The 14,107-nt window shown below is 42.3% G+C and overlaps 1 protein-coding gene across 1 annotated transcript in view; it reads right to left on the reverse strand.

Annotated features, from left to right (window-relative positions):
- Nucleotides 1–13,685, reverse strand: part of CFAP44 (cilia and flagella associated protein 44) — a 49,040-nt gene extending 35,355 nt beyond the window's left edge. The window contains 9 exon segments of the mRNA XM_075412730.1: nt 1,001–1,156; nt 1,565–1,729; nt 2,243–2,357; nt 4,187–4,403; nt 4,714–4,816; nt 5,823–5,985; nt 7,024–7,201; nt 8,926–9,009; nt 13,606–13,685. Coding sequence (XP_075268845.1) covers nt 1,001–1,156; nt 1,565–1,729; nt 2,243–2,357; nt 4,187–4,403; nt 4,714–4,816; nt 5,823–5,985; nt 7,024–7,201; nt 8,926–9,009; nt 13,606–13,621 — 1,197 coding nt within the window. The 5' untranslated portion in view covers nt 13,622–13,685.
- Nucleotides 13,686–14,107: the final 422 nt, after the last annotated feature.

The following is a 14,107-nucleotide window of genomic DNA, read 5'->3' on the forward strand; positions in this document are numbered from 1 at the left end:
CTCGCCCACCCCTCCCCTTCCCACCTTGGAATGGAGCCGAGAAATGGACAAAAGGTGAAACTTCTGTGCTGAGATAAAGACAGTCTAATAAGACAATAAAGTAAATACTAATAATACTATTACTAATAATGATAAAAATAACAATGCAAAACAAACTATATGCAACACAGTTTTCTAACCACTCGACAACCAATTTACAGTCAGTCCCTGAGCAGTGATCACAGAACACCAAACTCCTGAATTTTGCGAATTTTGCAAAACTCTCCCAAAACACCAAACTCCCAGAAAAGTTTGAACTCTTGGACAAGAGAGGATTCGAACTCCCAGAAAACAAGAAAAGCCAAAACCTTCCTGGCCCCTGGCCAACCCCCATTCTTAATCTGAGCATGACATGTATGGTACAGAATATTTCCATTGGCCAGCTTGGCTGTCTGTCTGCCTGTGCTCCCTCCCAGCTCCTGCACACCTGCTCATTAGCTGAATATGAGAAACTGGAAAAAGTCCTTGATTTCATAGCAGCAACTGAAAACATCAGTGTCATTAACACTCCTCTCATACTAAATCCAAAACACAGCAGCTACTGAGAGGAAAATTAACTATCCCAGTTGAAACCAGGACAGTTACTTTACACAAAAAATATAAAATAGAACAGTTCAGTTTAAAAGTACCTACAAGGATCATCTAGTCGAACTGCCTGACCACTTCATGGCTGACCAAAAGTCAAAGCATATTATTAAGGGCACTGTCCAAATGCCTCTTAAACACTGACAGACATGGGGCATCAACCATCTCTCTAGGAAGCCTCTGCCAGTGTTTGAAAGAAGAAGATAGATATATAGATATAGATATGTGAGACAAAAATTATACACATATCCAGAAGAAGACTGAATTCTACCAAAAAGAAACATACTGAGTTGTAATAGACTTCTGCTGCTGCTTAATATCACCTCCCTCATTCTGTGTTTCTCCACAGAGATGTATGTACTGGAGTGCATCTTACCTGAGCATACCAAACAGGCTGTCCACAGTCATGAACTTTTGACATGAAACTCAGGCTGACTTTCCTGCCAACATGAAGTTCATTCATAGGCTCCACCTCCAATAACCCTGCGTCATCCACAGAATCAGCAGCATCTATTGTCTCAAAGTTCCACACCTTCATGGCATTAGAAGCATAATAATTTTTGTTATAATAATAGTTTACCATTTGAAATAACACCAAATATATTTAAAGATTAACCAAAACTACACATGGCAAAAATTTTGTTAGAATGTAGGCAAGAGCAAAGCTTTTAGAAAATCACTGAAAATTCTTTTTATTTATTAGAGTAAAAGGTGATTTATTTACTGCTGTTAAAGAGAGAATGTTGTGTGAACACTCTCCGATTCAAGCATATACACTGTGGAGATGTGCTTTTATTCTGTTTATTCTAAAAATTCATTCTCACAAAGTAACTGCATTATAAATTCCCTCCATAAATAAGCTCTGATAAAGAAAATATGTAACAGTTACCTGCTGACCAGAAATTTCTACACGTAAAGGCAGAACAGAAATAAAACTCACCCGAATGAAGCCGTCTTTTCCAACGGTGACAAGCTCTCCTTCATCCAGAACTACATGGCTGACAGGACCACTGTGACAGGGCTTGCGTCCAGCTCGACAGAGTTCTGCTTTAATGAGGCCCCCTTCCCAGAGCAGCAAATTGCCCCACTCCGTCCCCGAAATAACCTTCAATGCAAATGAAGAGAAGCACGTAAGCGCCTGTGCTTAACCATGCAGAAATACTGGCAAGAATCTGGTTAACATGTGTGGCTTCCTTCCATGAAAACATTACATCGATAGCAATGTACAAATATTTGCAAGAGAAGGTGTACAGGGTGAGAAGATTCAACTTTTTAGCAATGTGACATAATTTACATGCACTGAAATGGTTAAGGATTAGGGGTAACAGACTTGGTATTTCTTTACACTAACATTTTCACTACCTCATTAAAGGAGCCTCAGCTCTAAGCCAACAGAGATCTTTTGTCTGGGAATTACAATACTAACCATACTTTCCAATTATTACAAAGCAAGCCAGGTTTTTAGTAAATTTATGTCAATATTAGCTTATCAGAGCACTGCATTGAGGGTCTAATTCAAATCACTTTGAAGCAAATAGTAACTCTGCAACTTATTCAGTAGACTTTATATCAAAACCTGAGAGGGAACATAAAATCAATTAAATTTTTTCTTACATACCTTCCCATCAGGCAGCTCCACATAACCCGTAATGTCGGTCACTGCTGTTTTTCCAAACCTGCCCAAAGCTCCTTGTAACTTGAGACCAGTGAAAGTGAAAGCCATCTTCCAGAACCTGAGCATAGAAAAAACATTGCTCTCTGATACAAGATTTCCTAAACCCACTCTTCGGTTGCTCTCAGACATTGTAATAATCTTATGAGGGACGCCTCTGACGTACGGGCTGTTCATTTATTATTCTTTTTCACAGGAGACCCTGGGGTTTTCTTTTTAAAATGAGATAAAGTTTTGTAACTACACAAACATTTTCCCATACTAACCCTATGAAAAAGCTAGGAAGAGGTTTTGCAATAGGCAGAATGAAGATTAAACTACTACTTAAAATCAATAAGTGTAAAATGCATAGATACATCTTTCCAGCTACAACCAAAACAAGTAGTTAAGGATACCTATTTTACTCTTGCTGTCTTCAGTGTATGATGCTCAACTTTGTAAATCCAAGGGACTAAGGTCTTCATTGAATTTCATCCAAGTACTCCCACGGACTTGAGCTTGACTATAAAATCTCACTGAGCCAAAGGCTTTACCCTAGATCTTTACAGCTATTTCTATTTGATCATTATATTTTTAACAGTATAATACATACCTTTAAATTACTGCATTACAGAAAAGTTAACATCTACTGAAATTAGGGATGGTTCACTGTGTGCAGGAGACATTACGTTTAAGACAGGTGTTGCACATTGGAATTTGAGACCACATTTGGGTAAAAGGTCATGTTTATCATGTTATAAAAGCTATGTCAGAGTTTATTCATAGTATTTTTAGCTCTAAAGAAACTTTTATTAGAGATTTGGCCAGACTCTTTTCAGTGGTGCCCAGCGACAGGACAAGGGACAATGGGCACAAACTGAAGCACAGGAAGTTCCGTCTGAACGTGAGGAAGAACTTCTTCCCTCTGAGGGTGACGGAGCACTGGAACAGGCTGCCCAGGGAGGCCGTGGATTCTCCTTCTCTGGAGATATTCAAGACCCGCCTGGACGCGGTCCTGTGCAGCCTGCTGTAGGTGACCCTGCTTCGGCAGGGAGGTTGGACTAGATGACCCACAGAGGTCCCTTCCGACCCCTACCATTCTGTGATTCTGTGATTTTGTTTTGTCACATTTCCGTAAACAATGTATTCTAAACCACATTCGTTCTGGGTCTAAATAAGCCATTTGCTATTTCAGACCCACCTTGCAATCAAACTATAGAGAAAATCTCAGATTTTGATCTGATTCCTCTGTTAAAATTCAAAGAAACTTTAGATGCATTATCATTTGAAAGGTATCATTTCCATTACAATAGCATCCAAATCATGTCTTAAGTCTCTGCTCTATTAACATTGAACACTGGTTAAATGCAGAACACAAAACTAATCCCTGTCCCAAAAAGCTTGAAGTTGTGCTTTATTACAAAACAATCCATGAACTTACCAGAGAAGGGAGTGCATGGAACTAAATCTTTTGTAAGGCTTCGTTACGGGCTTTTGGTGGTATCAGAGGGTTTCTGATCCATGACTTGGCAACTAGTTCTAATGGCTGCCCAAACAGCAGATGAGTTCAAGAACTCAAAGGTAGAAAGCCCAGAAGGCACAGAATGCATATATGCTATGCTACCAGCTAAAAGACATATATATATATAAATATTTTTTATTAATTCTCCCCTATGCTTGCTGAAATTACAAGAACGGAGCCAGTGGTACCAACATTCAGCATTAAGCATCGTCCTTTTTGCACAGCAAAGGTGTTAAAAGACACGGCAATTACATTTTTGTAATTGTAATGACCAGGTAAAATAGCACTCCTCATTGGTCCATGTTTGCTAGTGATACATTCCTGTTAGTCATCTTCCACATATTATGACTTTAGAATTGATAAGTGTTAATCCTAATCAGTAAACCTACCTGATGTGTCCTGATCCAGATGTAGTTAGTTGCTCTTCATTATCAGCAGAAAACGTGACCTTGAAAACATCCTGTGAAAAAGCTTTTGACTTCAACACAATCTTTTCTTGTTTCCAGTCCCAGATAGTCAGCATGTAGTCAGGGCTGCTCCCAACACTGGCCAGCAAAGTGCCAGCACTGTTGAAATCACCAAAAACATAGGCTTCCTCTGTTCCACCTGAAGAAACATACAAGCCCCAATACACACACAGGGAAAAGAGGAAGAAACAACAGGAAAATCTACTTAGAAGGAGCTCAGCTTTCACTGCAGTTATTTTTTTCACTAGGAAATAGCTCTCAGTTGGCTATTTCTACTGAACAAGTTTCCTCCCATGCAATAATGAAAAAGCTTGAAACTGGTGTCTTCTGTTTTGCTTTCAAGGACCAAAAGGTTGTATTTCCTTCGAAAGTGACCCACGACTCCATCTGCTGGGATCTATAAACACTGGCCCATTTGTGGAAAATGGAAATAAAACTTTTTACACTACCTCGCAGTATTCTGTAGGGCCTCAGTGAAGGATAATCGTAGATGATGAGGTTTGGCTTCTTTCCTTTTTCTCCAACTGCAAAGTACTGCTTAGTAGGGTGTGCCTTGAAGAAACAAAAGTCCCGTTGCATGCTGCAATAACACCTCTGTCTCTATCCTGCTAGTTATTGAGTTACTGTATTTACTCACTCATTAGTCAAAAGATAATGCCATAAATACTAGGTTGCATTTTTCTGTGCGTTTATTCTGAACAACTGCCAATCTATTGCTCTATATCAGAATGAGGCTACTATGCACACAAAATGGTCAAACCATTATGTACACAATGGTATACTGCACATACAATGCAGAACGATGACAAACTGAAATAATTTGCTTTAGCATGCATTCTTTTACTGTTCCTACCTCACTCTACCCACTACCTGATCTTTCCATGAGCAGCATTTGTGTCGGCAGCCAGCTACTTCAGCAGACAGCTGCAGAAAAGCCATCCTGAACGACACTGTTCTGAAGACAAAGATGTACCACGATTCCCCAGAAAAGGCTGCTTACAACGGAGCAGAACAGTCTGAGGCTGGTATTCTGAAAGCCTTGCTCATTGGAACACAACTGAGAGATGGCAGAGCCCTTCACAGGGTAAGGTGCATTAAATCCAGAGGAAGCATTTGAGAGTCCAAACTCTTGGCAGGAACTTACTAGAGTGAAATCAGATACTTTTTCTCTTCATTTATTTAGGAACTTGATTTTTTAAATCTGAACTATAGGCAAAACACTACACTAACATCAGCTGTGACTAGGAGAGACGAGTGTTCAAAAAAAAAAAAAAAAAAGTTGATATGAGCCAAAATAAGAATGTAATAGTTCCAAAAACTAAGCCCTGCTGGCACCTATGAGTCCTTTAAGTTAACTGAGCCTGGTACTGAGGTATGCAGAAATTTGTCCTCCACCAATTACATTGACAGGCCGAGTAGCCCACACATCCCCCTAATGAAAACCATACTTTCTTGTGTATACGCACGTGCAGCTGTAAAATCTCCCATCAGGCAACCAAGTGACCATTTCACTTCTAGAAAGTGACTAACATCCTAAAACAAAAACCAAAAGCCATACCGTGATAAACCCAATTCCACCACCACTGCTGCTCCGGAGATAACTTTGAGATTTAGTTTTCAGGTCCAGGACTACCACTTGGTTGCCTGCGATATACATCAGCGTGTGGCTATCCATCGGCAGCAGGTTTACACTTCTGGTGCAGTCGTATCCAAAAGAATGTCTGACAGCAGTTCAGTAAGGAAAAGGTTTGACACTGGCTTTCTAGAAAAGCTTACTAAGTGGACAGAAACACTTAAACCAAAACTGAAATGGGAATACTGAATCTGGTGACTAAAAGCCTGATGGTAGGAGATAGTTTTGTTCAGTATACAGTGAAGGTAACATATATCAAGCCTCTATAACTGAGGGGAAAGCACAAGTGAAGACCAAGTTCATATTCCATCCTTTCATCTCCACTACAGGGCACACCTCTTGCCTCTGCTGGATCCTTTGGGGCTGCAAGGAATTCATATTCTATCGATGTTCTCTTTTCAAACAAAATGTAGGAGATGTGCATCAGATGACTCAGAACTGTTCTAGAGACAAGAGATCAAACCAAGGAAGTGCTCAAACTCACTTCTTAAATGTTTACAGGCAGATGTAGAGAAGGGAAAATCCAGTCTTCAATAGCAATTTGACTGTGTCTGCAGAGACAACCACCAGCACTTGTGAAAGTCAGGTATCATATCCTACTTGACCATACCTAGCAAAGGACTTATTGTAGCTCTTAACTGACGGGCATCACTTCCTTCATTCTACCAGTTTAGATCTTCTGAGCACCAGGCTTCAAATCTACCCAGTTTCTTCCTCGCTTCTCCCTTAGCAGTTCTGTAAGGAAGTATGAGGTACATAGCTGCTCTTCTCCTGCCCTCCCCACAGCTTCTTGGGGCAACACCAGTCTGACCCCACAGAAAGCAAGAGTTTGCAGGGGATATTCTTATGCTAGTCTTCTGATGGTCACATTAACTTGGCCATGATCTAGTCCTACAAGAGTACTTATTACAGTAAGAATTGTGCCCAATAAGAAATGTTTATGAGGTCAAGACAACATTTAAGATTAAATTCACCCACAGCCATAACTGGTCAGGATTCTTATCTGTCTCAACTAAAGGTATCCCACTAATGCCACTCCAGCTACTCCAAATTAGACAAGTACAATTTTAAAAATAGATTAAATATCCTTAGCTTTAAATTTGCACAGCCTCAACAGAAAGGATACGTAAGAGTAAGAAGGTCAATTGGTATCCCAGAGTCTTCAGTGACAAATGGCCGTGAACATATATCTTCATAGTTATAGAAGAAAGTTTCTGAGATTTTCTCTTCTACCTTCTCAGGCCTTTTTTGTGCCTCCGAGGGTACTTCACTATTATCTCGCTCTTCCGAATCACCTTCTGCATCTCAGAAGTCATAAAGAAAATTTATATTCACCATAAATTTTAGGCTCCTTGCTCATATTTGCACCTAACTGCAAAAGGCAAGGATTCACGCATTCCCTGCCTCCTCCAACAGAGTAATAGGCACTCCGTAGATGAAAACAGAAGTACAATGTCTTAGTAACAGTTTGTCCTGGAACAGGTGCTCCCTCAGGCTGTTAAAAACTTTACTGTGAATATTCAAAACCAAAGAATTTAAAGAAGAAAAATTTTGAAAGTGTTTTAAAAAATATTGATTTTAAAACTCAAGACCTACCAAAGTAGTTCAGTTCAGCTTTGCTTAGTGTTTAGGTCTCAGCTTCAGAAACCAAAAGTTTAAAGTGTCTTTTTTTAGTAGCTATTGAACACACATCATTACACAAAAGAATTAGTAAAAACACATGCAACAGACCATAAGAAGACACCATTGTCCTCAAAAAGGCATACATGTCACGTGTGACCCAGTTGAGTTCTTTGCCGGACTGCAATGCAGAATACGGTCAACTTAACTTCTGACTAGTCATAAGCACTTGTTAAAAGTACTTTTCAGTTTGACACCTCAGATCAAATCCCTGTTACCTATTTCGTAAGCTTTTCGCCCTGTCTTGATTTTTTTCTGTCCTAGATGTTCTATGAAAAACAACCAAAGAGCTCAGAGACCAGCTTTGGGAAAGAGCAAAATCAAGTACACACGGTAAATCAGCTGAAAGGGAGCAGAGAAACTCAATAACTGTAACTTGATAGCACTCATCTGAGATGCTGTTCATAACAATAACAGTGAAAAAATGAAACTAGAAAGTAGTGGGATTTTTAAGGTCGCGCCAACATCTCCTCAGTGGAAAGCAGTACTTACCAACGCTCTCAGTGTCTGATCCCACTTGCTCCACTTCTTCCTCCTGTTCCTCTGCAGTTGGTGATTCCTTTGGAAGACTTGTTTTGCTTTCTTCTGCAAAGGACAATTGGGATTACTCTCTTAGGTATGAATTCCTTTGACTAATTTGCTCACACATGCCATGTTAAATAAACACATAGCTCTGTAGTAGTAAAAAAAGACCAAAAACAAACCACCTTCTGCCCCACAGTGGACTTCCTGCTGTTTTGCATTAAGTGCAGGGAGAAGTTCGCTTTCAAAAAAACGTGTTTGAAAACTTAGGGCAAGGAAAGAAACATCCTATGACAGCAAAAAGGTTTAAAAGGAAGATCAAACAAATGGTGAAAGTAATGTGCCAATATAAGCATGAAAAATCCTTCCAAAGTTCCACAGGAGACTCACTAATGGATTTTGTTATCCATGCTACCTAGATCTAGAGTGTTAGATGACATGCAGAACATCTGAAATAGACAATGGACAGGCATTTCAAGATTAAAATGGTGTTAAAAAGAGAAATACAGATCTCTGACTGAAAGGGACTGGCAGAGTTAATGAACTGATTGCAGTACTAGCTAGAGGGACAGGTCTAAGCAGCAAAACTTTTCAGGGGAGAGACTGTGGGTTGAGGGACAGTGGGAACTGCAGACACAGTGGTCAGCCCAGAACTTCACTGGAAGGGGTCACCTTTGGCCAGAGTCAAAACGAAATTTGGCAACACCATGAGCAGCAACTGAAGACCAACACATCCTAGTAAGGGGGATGTGGATGGAGAAGCCAGAAGCAACTGTCGATTCAATATTGAAATCACTGCATAATGGTGGCAAATACTCACGGACACCACTGTGATCTGCCTGTGCACCTTCTGCTGGCTTCTCATCAGCTTCCTCCTGTTCCCTTGGAAAAGATGGCATGTTCTCTTTACCTGGTGGTGGTGAAGGGGAGCTTTTAGTATTTTTGCCTTCATCTAACATTTAGACCATTTTTATTTCCTCTCGAATGCTTTGAGATTCCCAAAGATAATATTTATGTTCTATCTGTACACTACAAATATGGATAACCCAAAGATATGTCCTAATTTGTAGGGTGAATTCATTGGTTCACATTTTAGGACTCCGGGCCCTGTGTACAGTGTTGTAGAAAGATTAAATACCGTTTAACAGGGGAAGATGAAGACAGATTTACATTTTTGGAGCTTCTCTTTAATATACTGATGGGCAATTTGGTTTTGAGACAACAAGGCTATTCCTCCACCTTTCTGGTGGACTTCACAAAAATGTCAGGAGATAGACATTCTGAGACCATCGAATATCTTGAATGGAGAAGCAGGAGAAATGAATCTTTAAGAAAACATTACTTTCTTCAAAACATTCTATATGCAGGGAAAGTGAATTAATAAAATTAACACCAAACAAAACACTTTAAACAGCTTAACTAACAGCCCCCATCAATTTTTCAGCTTTCAGACTATCATTTTCAGAGTGCTACAGTTTCACTAGTTACCATTGTCCTCTGGATTGGAAAATATCCAAATTGTTTCATATAAAAACCAAACACATTGTTTCGGTTTCGGCTGCCGCCGGCAACAAAAGCGCCACGCGGCCGCGCCTCCCCCCGCCGCGGTGCGGAGGAGAATGGAAAGAAAGAGGCAGAAACCGGTGGGTCGGGATAAGGGCAGTTTAACAGAACAGCACACAGAGGGAAACAGGAACAACAACGATACAGATAAGGAGAAAACACGACAAAACAGACCGCACAACAGACCTGCTCTCTCGGACAGGACCGGCACCGCGCCCCCCCAAGCCGCGAGCGAGTCCCCCCCCCACGCCCCGGAACCCAGCGTGACGTCACATGGTATGGAATACCAGGCTCTGTTTGGCCAGGTGGGGTCAGCCCCCACCCCCCGGCTGTGCCCCTTCCTGGAGTCCGGTGAAAATTAACCCTGTCCTGGCCAAACCCAGGACACACATTTACATAAACTGCTGACAGAAGCAAACAAGCACAAGCATTGCTCTTGTTCTAAATTTGTTATTTTTGATTTCATGGTCTCCATTTCCAGATAAAACACCTTAAAATGAACATTGAAGCAGTTTTGTACAAATATCACAGCTATAAAATGCTATAAGAAGTCACAAAATTCAAAAGTTGAATGTAAAGATACCTAAATATTCAGAAAAACATATATAGGCAGGATGCTAATAAATCTCTTTTTATGTGTAAGCCTGACTTTGGTACCAAGAAAAAGTCCCTAAAAATGCAATTCCTGTTTCTGGCTTTGGGTCAGAATCCATTCAGGAAAAGATCTTGAGAGGCATTTCAGACTTTTCAGGTATTTCATGAAAAGCAAAGTGTCCAAACATTACGCCATCCACCAGAAGGACAGTGGGCGCAAAGCAACAGTGTAGACATTTTGTTCTCGTTATTGTTCTTGTAGTCAGTCTGCCCTACTCAATCTTCATGTGAAGGTTTTGAGTCTCTGCCAGAGTCTGACTTTCCTGCATGATTTCATTCAAGAATTACAATGAGCTTTTACCCCTGAGGAGTGCTGAGAAAAACTTGAAAACAGACATGCAGAAAGCTTAACATTCAGAAAACAAATTGAAAGAACACAATTGCAATATATCTCAATATATTTAAATGAAATTCATGAGTTTTTAATGGGGTAACAGAACTGATATCACTGAAGTTGAAGAAATAGTTACAGAGCAGTTGCATGAATATATAGTGGAGTGTTCAGAAACCTGAATTCTAATTCCAACCCCAGTAATGACATGTACAATTTCTATCAGCCATTTCACCTCTGGCTGTCTCAGTTATCTCTTGTGAAAAATGAGATAATAATACTTACCCATCTTTGTAAAATGTTGTGATATCCATAGAGAAAAGTGCTATAACGTTTCAAATTATTGTAACTAATTAGCAACCATTTATCTTCTAAAAAGTAAGACTATCAGAGTTTTCATTATAAATTAATTCCTATCTGGAAAACGCTTTAGGCTGAAAGAGGGTAGGTACATTTCCGCCTGCATTGATATCTGGGTTCTGGTTAAAGAAGGCAATTGCAATGTCACTGTGCATATTACTGGGATGGCGCTCAAGCAGTGTGCCAAAACAGATTTTGAAATTAAAGACTCTGAGGAGACTCAAGGCGGGAACACGTCTACTTTGGTTGCAGCTTCTGGGTTTCACAGGTTGACCGATCCAGAAAACTTTCGTGTAGTTTCACTGTGACAAAGGTGTGCGTCTCTCCGAATGCTGGTGTTCTTTTCCTGTATTTCTTTTTTTGAGATAGTTTTCCTCAATAAGCTAGAATTCAGTCTTTTGATACTGAAAACTAAATAGTGGCAAGTAGAACTGGTGTGAAGTGGGAAAAAATCCCAAGCTAGCAACCAGACATTTTTGCCAACCCTAATTATACGCTATGTCTGATCAGGACAGTATTATTTTTTATCCCCTAGTCCTAATAATTCAAGGTACTCAGCTGAAACACTGTACAGACCCACATCAGTTCCACCATTTAGCTTTCTGAGAACTCATGCAGCAGTGAATTCAGGCTTTCTGTGTTTCAGTGGAATTTAGACTAAGGTCCATTTTCTTTCAAATTGCCTTTCTCTTAGCTATGTTCTCAAAAGCCACAGCTCGCCTCAGAATGTAGAAATCAGTGCATTTGGGTATATTCTTTCAGTTATTTCAAAACTAAGATGCTTCCTGGCAAATTTGCTGCCACACAGAATCCTTACATATAGGAGCTTCTCAAAAACTCTCAGTAAATTTGGACATTGAGAGATTTCTCATCTCAGACAATTGTCTCATTCATTGAAAATACAGGACAATTAAATCAAGTGGGTGTTTATTTGGTAACAAGTAAGCACATTCACTGAGATGACATCACTTCCTTTGTATTTTGTCATCCTACATTCTTCCTCCTTCCAGAAAAAAAGGTGTTTAAATGTGTATGCCTCATAAATGCAGTGCTTGCCTTCATAAATCCTGTGACTAACACTTCAACTGTATAAAATGCATGAAATTAAGTAATGATCAAAATGCAGCCTACAGCACACCATCGAACAACTCGAAGCATTCCTTTTAGCCTTCAGACCACATCAGAGTACATCAGCAATTTACTGGGCCGCTGAGGAGCCCATCATGTGCAAGCAGCAGTTTTGCAAAACTTACCTTCGTTCAAAAAATTTTAAAGTCTTTTAATGCTTATATACACAATGAAAAATATCCAAGTGTAAATCAAGCATGGCTATCCAGTGCTGTCTGTGTATCATTATCAGTCAACATTACTACAAACTTAGTAATAAAAGCCAGTTTCAGGCAATTAACCCAAAATCCCAAGGAAGGAATTTTTTGTACTAGAGGATATTGCTGTCTCTCTTACAACAGCTAAAAGACTTGAGAGCAAGGAGAATAACAGGAGGTATCAATTCTCACGGCAGTAAAGGTTAAGAATATAAAATATTTACTAGTCAGAAACTGAGACAACGAGGATAAAGCTACGAGGCAGGATCTAGACACATCTTTACCATAGCCCCTTTGTCTCTTTTTCCCTCCCATCAGAGAGAGAAATTAAGTGAACAGGAGAGCCCTGCTTAGAACCTTGCTATTGCTCTGTTGCATACATTCAAATCAAAATATTTTCCTACAAAATTAGGGGAAGTAAAACCTAACTCTAATCTCCAGCCTTACAACTAAAGCAGTCCTCTGCATGATCCAGATGTCCTAGCTCTGTCTCATGCAAGCACAAGTTTCGAGTCTCTTAAAGCCTGCCTTGTGGATAAAGGTTACCAGCTTTCCGTTAAGCCGAAACAGCAGCAGGTGACATCACCATGGTTACTTATTAACTTACAGTGTAAAGGAAAATCATAAAAATTAACATGGGAACAGTGCCACAAATGCAACAGGTAATAAAATTAACTGCCTCACGGATGGTAAAGCAAAACCAACAAGTCCCACATTTCAGGTGAGGCACGTGGTGGTCTGTCTCAGCTGTAGAACATCCAGTCCTGCTTTACCATTCCAAAGCTCAGCATCTACAGGCGAACAGCAAAGGCTGTTCTCCTCCCAAAGCCCCCGCGCAGGAGGACTGGTCCCACACAGCCTCTGGCGCGCACAGGTGATGGCGGCGGCCTCGCAGAGCAGGGCGGGCCCAGCGCTGCCTCAGCCTGAGGCTCTCCCAAGGCCGCCTTCCGCCGGGACGCCAGGGAAAGGCCATGGGGAGGCAGAAGGGCCCCCCGACGGGCTGCTTGGCGGGGGACAGCAAAGGGGCAGGCAGGGACACCTGGAGCTCCTCGGGGAGAGCAGGGGAGGGCGCCATTGAGGGAGCCCCGGGGGGCGCAGTGAGGAGACGCGCGGCAGCGGGCAGCGGGCAGCGGCGGGTGGATGAGGAGCGGGGTAGCTACAGGGGACAGGTCCACGGGACGCGGGGACACACGGGGGCCTGCGGGCCCCCCGAGGGGCGATGCGGGCCCGTGTGAGGCCGGAGCGGTCCCCGACCCTCCCCACCACCCCGTACCGGGGGCCGCCGCCATCGCGGCGTTACTGGTTTCCAGGCAACCGGTCCCGCGGCGCGCAGAGCGCCCCGGGAGCTGTAGCTCAGCGGGGGCGGCGCGCATGCGCAGACTCGTGGGGAGCGGCGGGGGGGGGGTTCCGCCAGGCGGGGGCTGCCGGCGGCCGTTCGTTACCGGGTGTAACGAGCGGGGCCGGCGGGGCGCACCGCAGCTCCGGGTCCGCCGTAAATGAGAGGGGTGCCGCGGGTTTTTGTTTGGTTTCCTTTTTTAAAGTAACACCGCTTTTCGGCCGCCGCCGCGGTCTCCTCAGAACTCGGCGGGGAGAGTGAAATGAATCCCCCGAACTCCCCGCCCGCGGGGCGAAGCCGGCGCCCCCGGGCCGCGGCGTCTCCCCGGGCGGCGGGGCTGGGGCGGAGCCGCGTGTCGGTGCCCGTGGCTCCGCGCACACCTGCGGGCGCGCTGCGTAGGCATCAAGGGGGGGGTGTTTAAGCGTTTTCCGAAGCTGGC

The sequence above is a fragment of the Opisthocomus hoazin genome, chromosome 1 (genome assembly GCF_030867145.1).
Source record: "Opisthocomus hoazin isolate bOpiHoa1 chromosome 1, bOpiHoa1.hap1, whole genome shotgun sequence".
NCBI lineage: Eukaryota > Metazoa > Chordata > Aves > Opisthocomiformes > Opisthocomidae > Opisthocomus > Opisthocomus hoazin.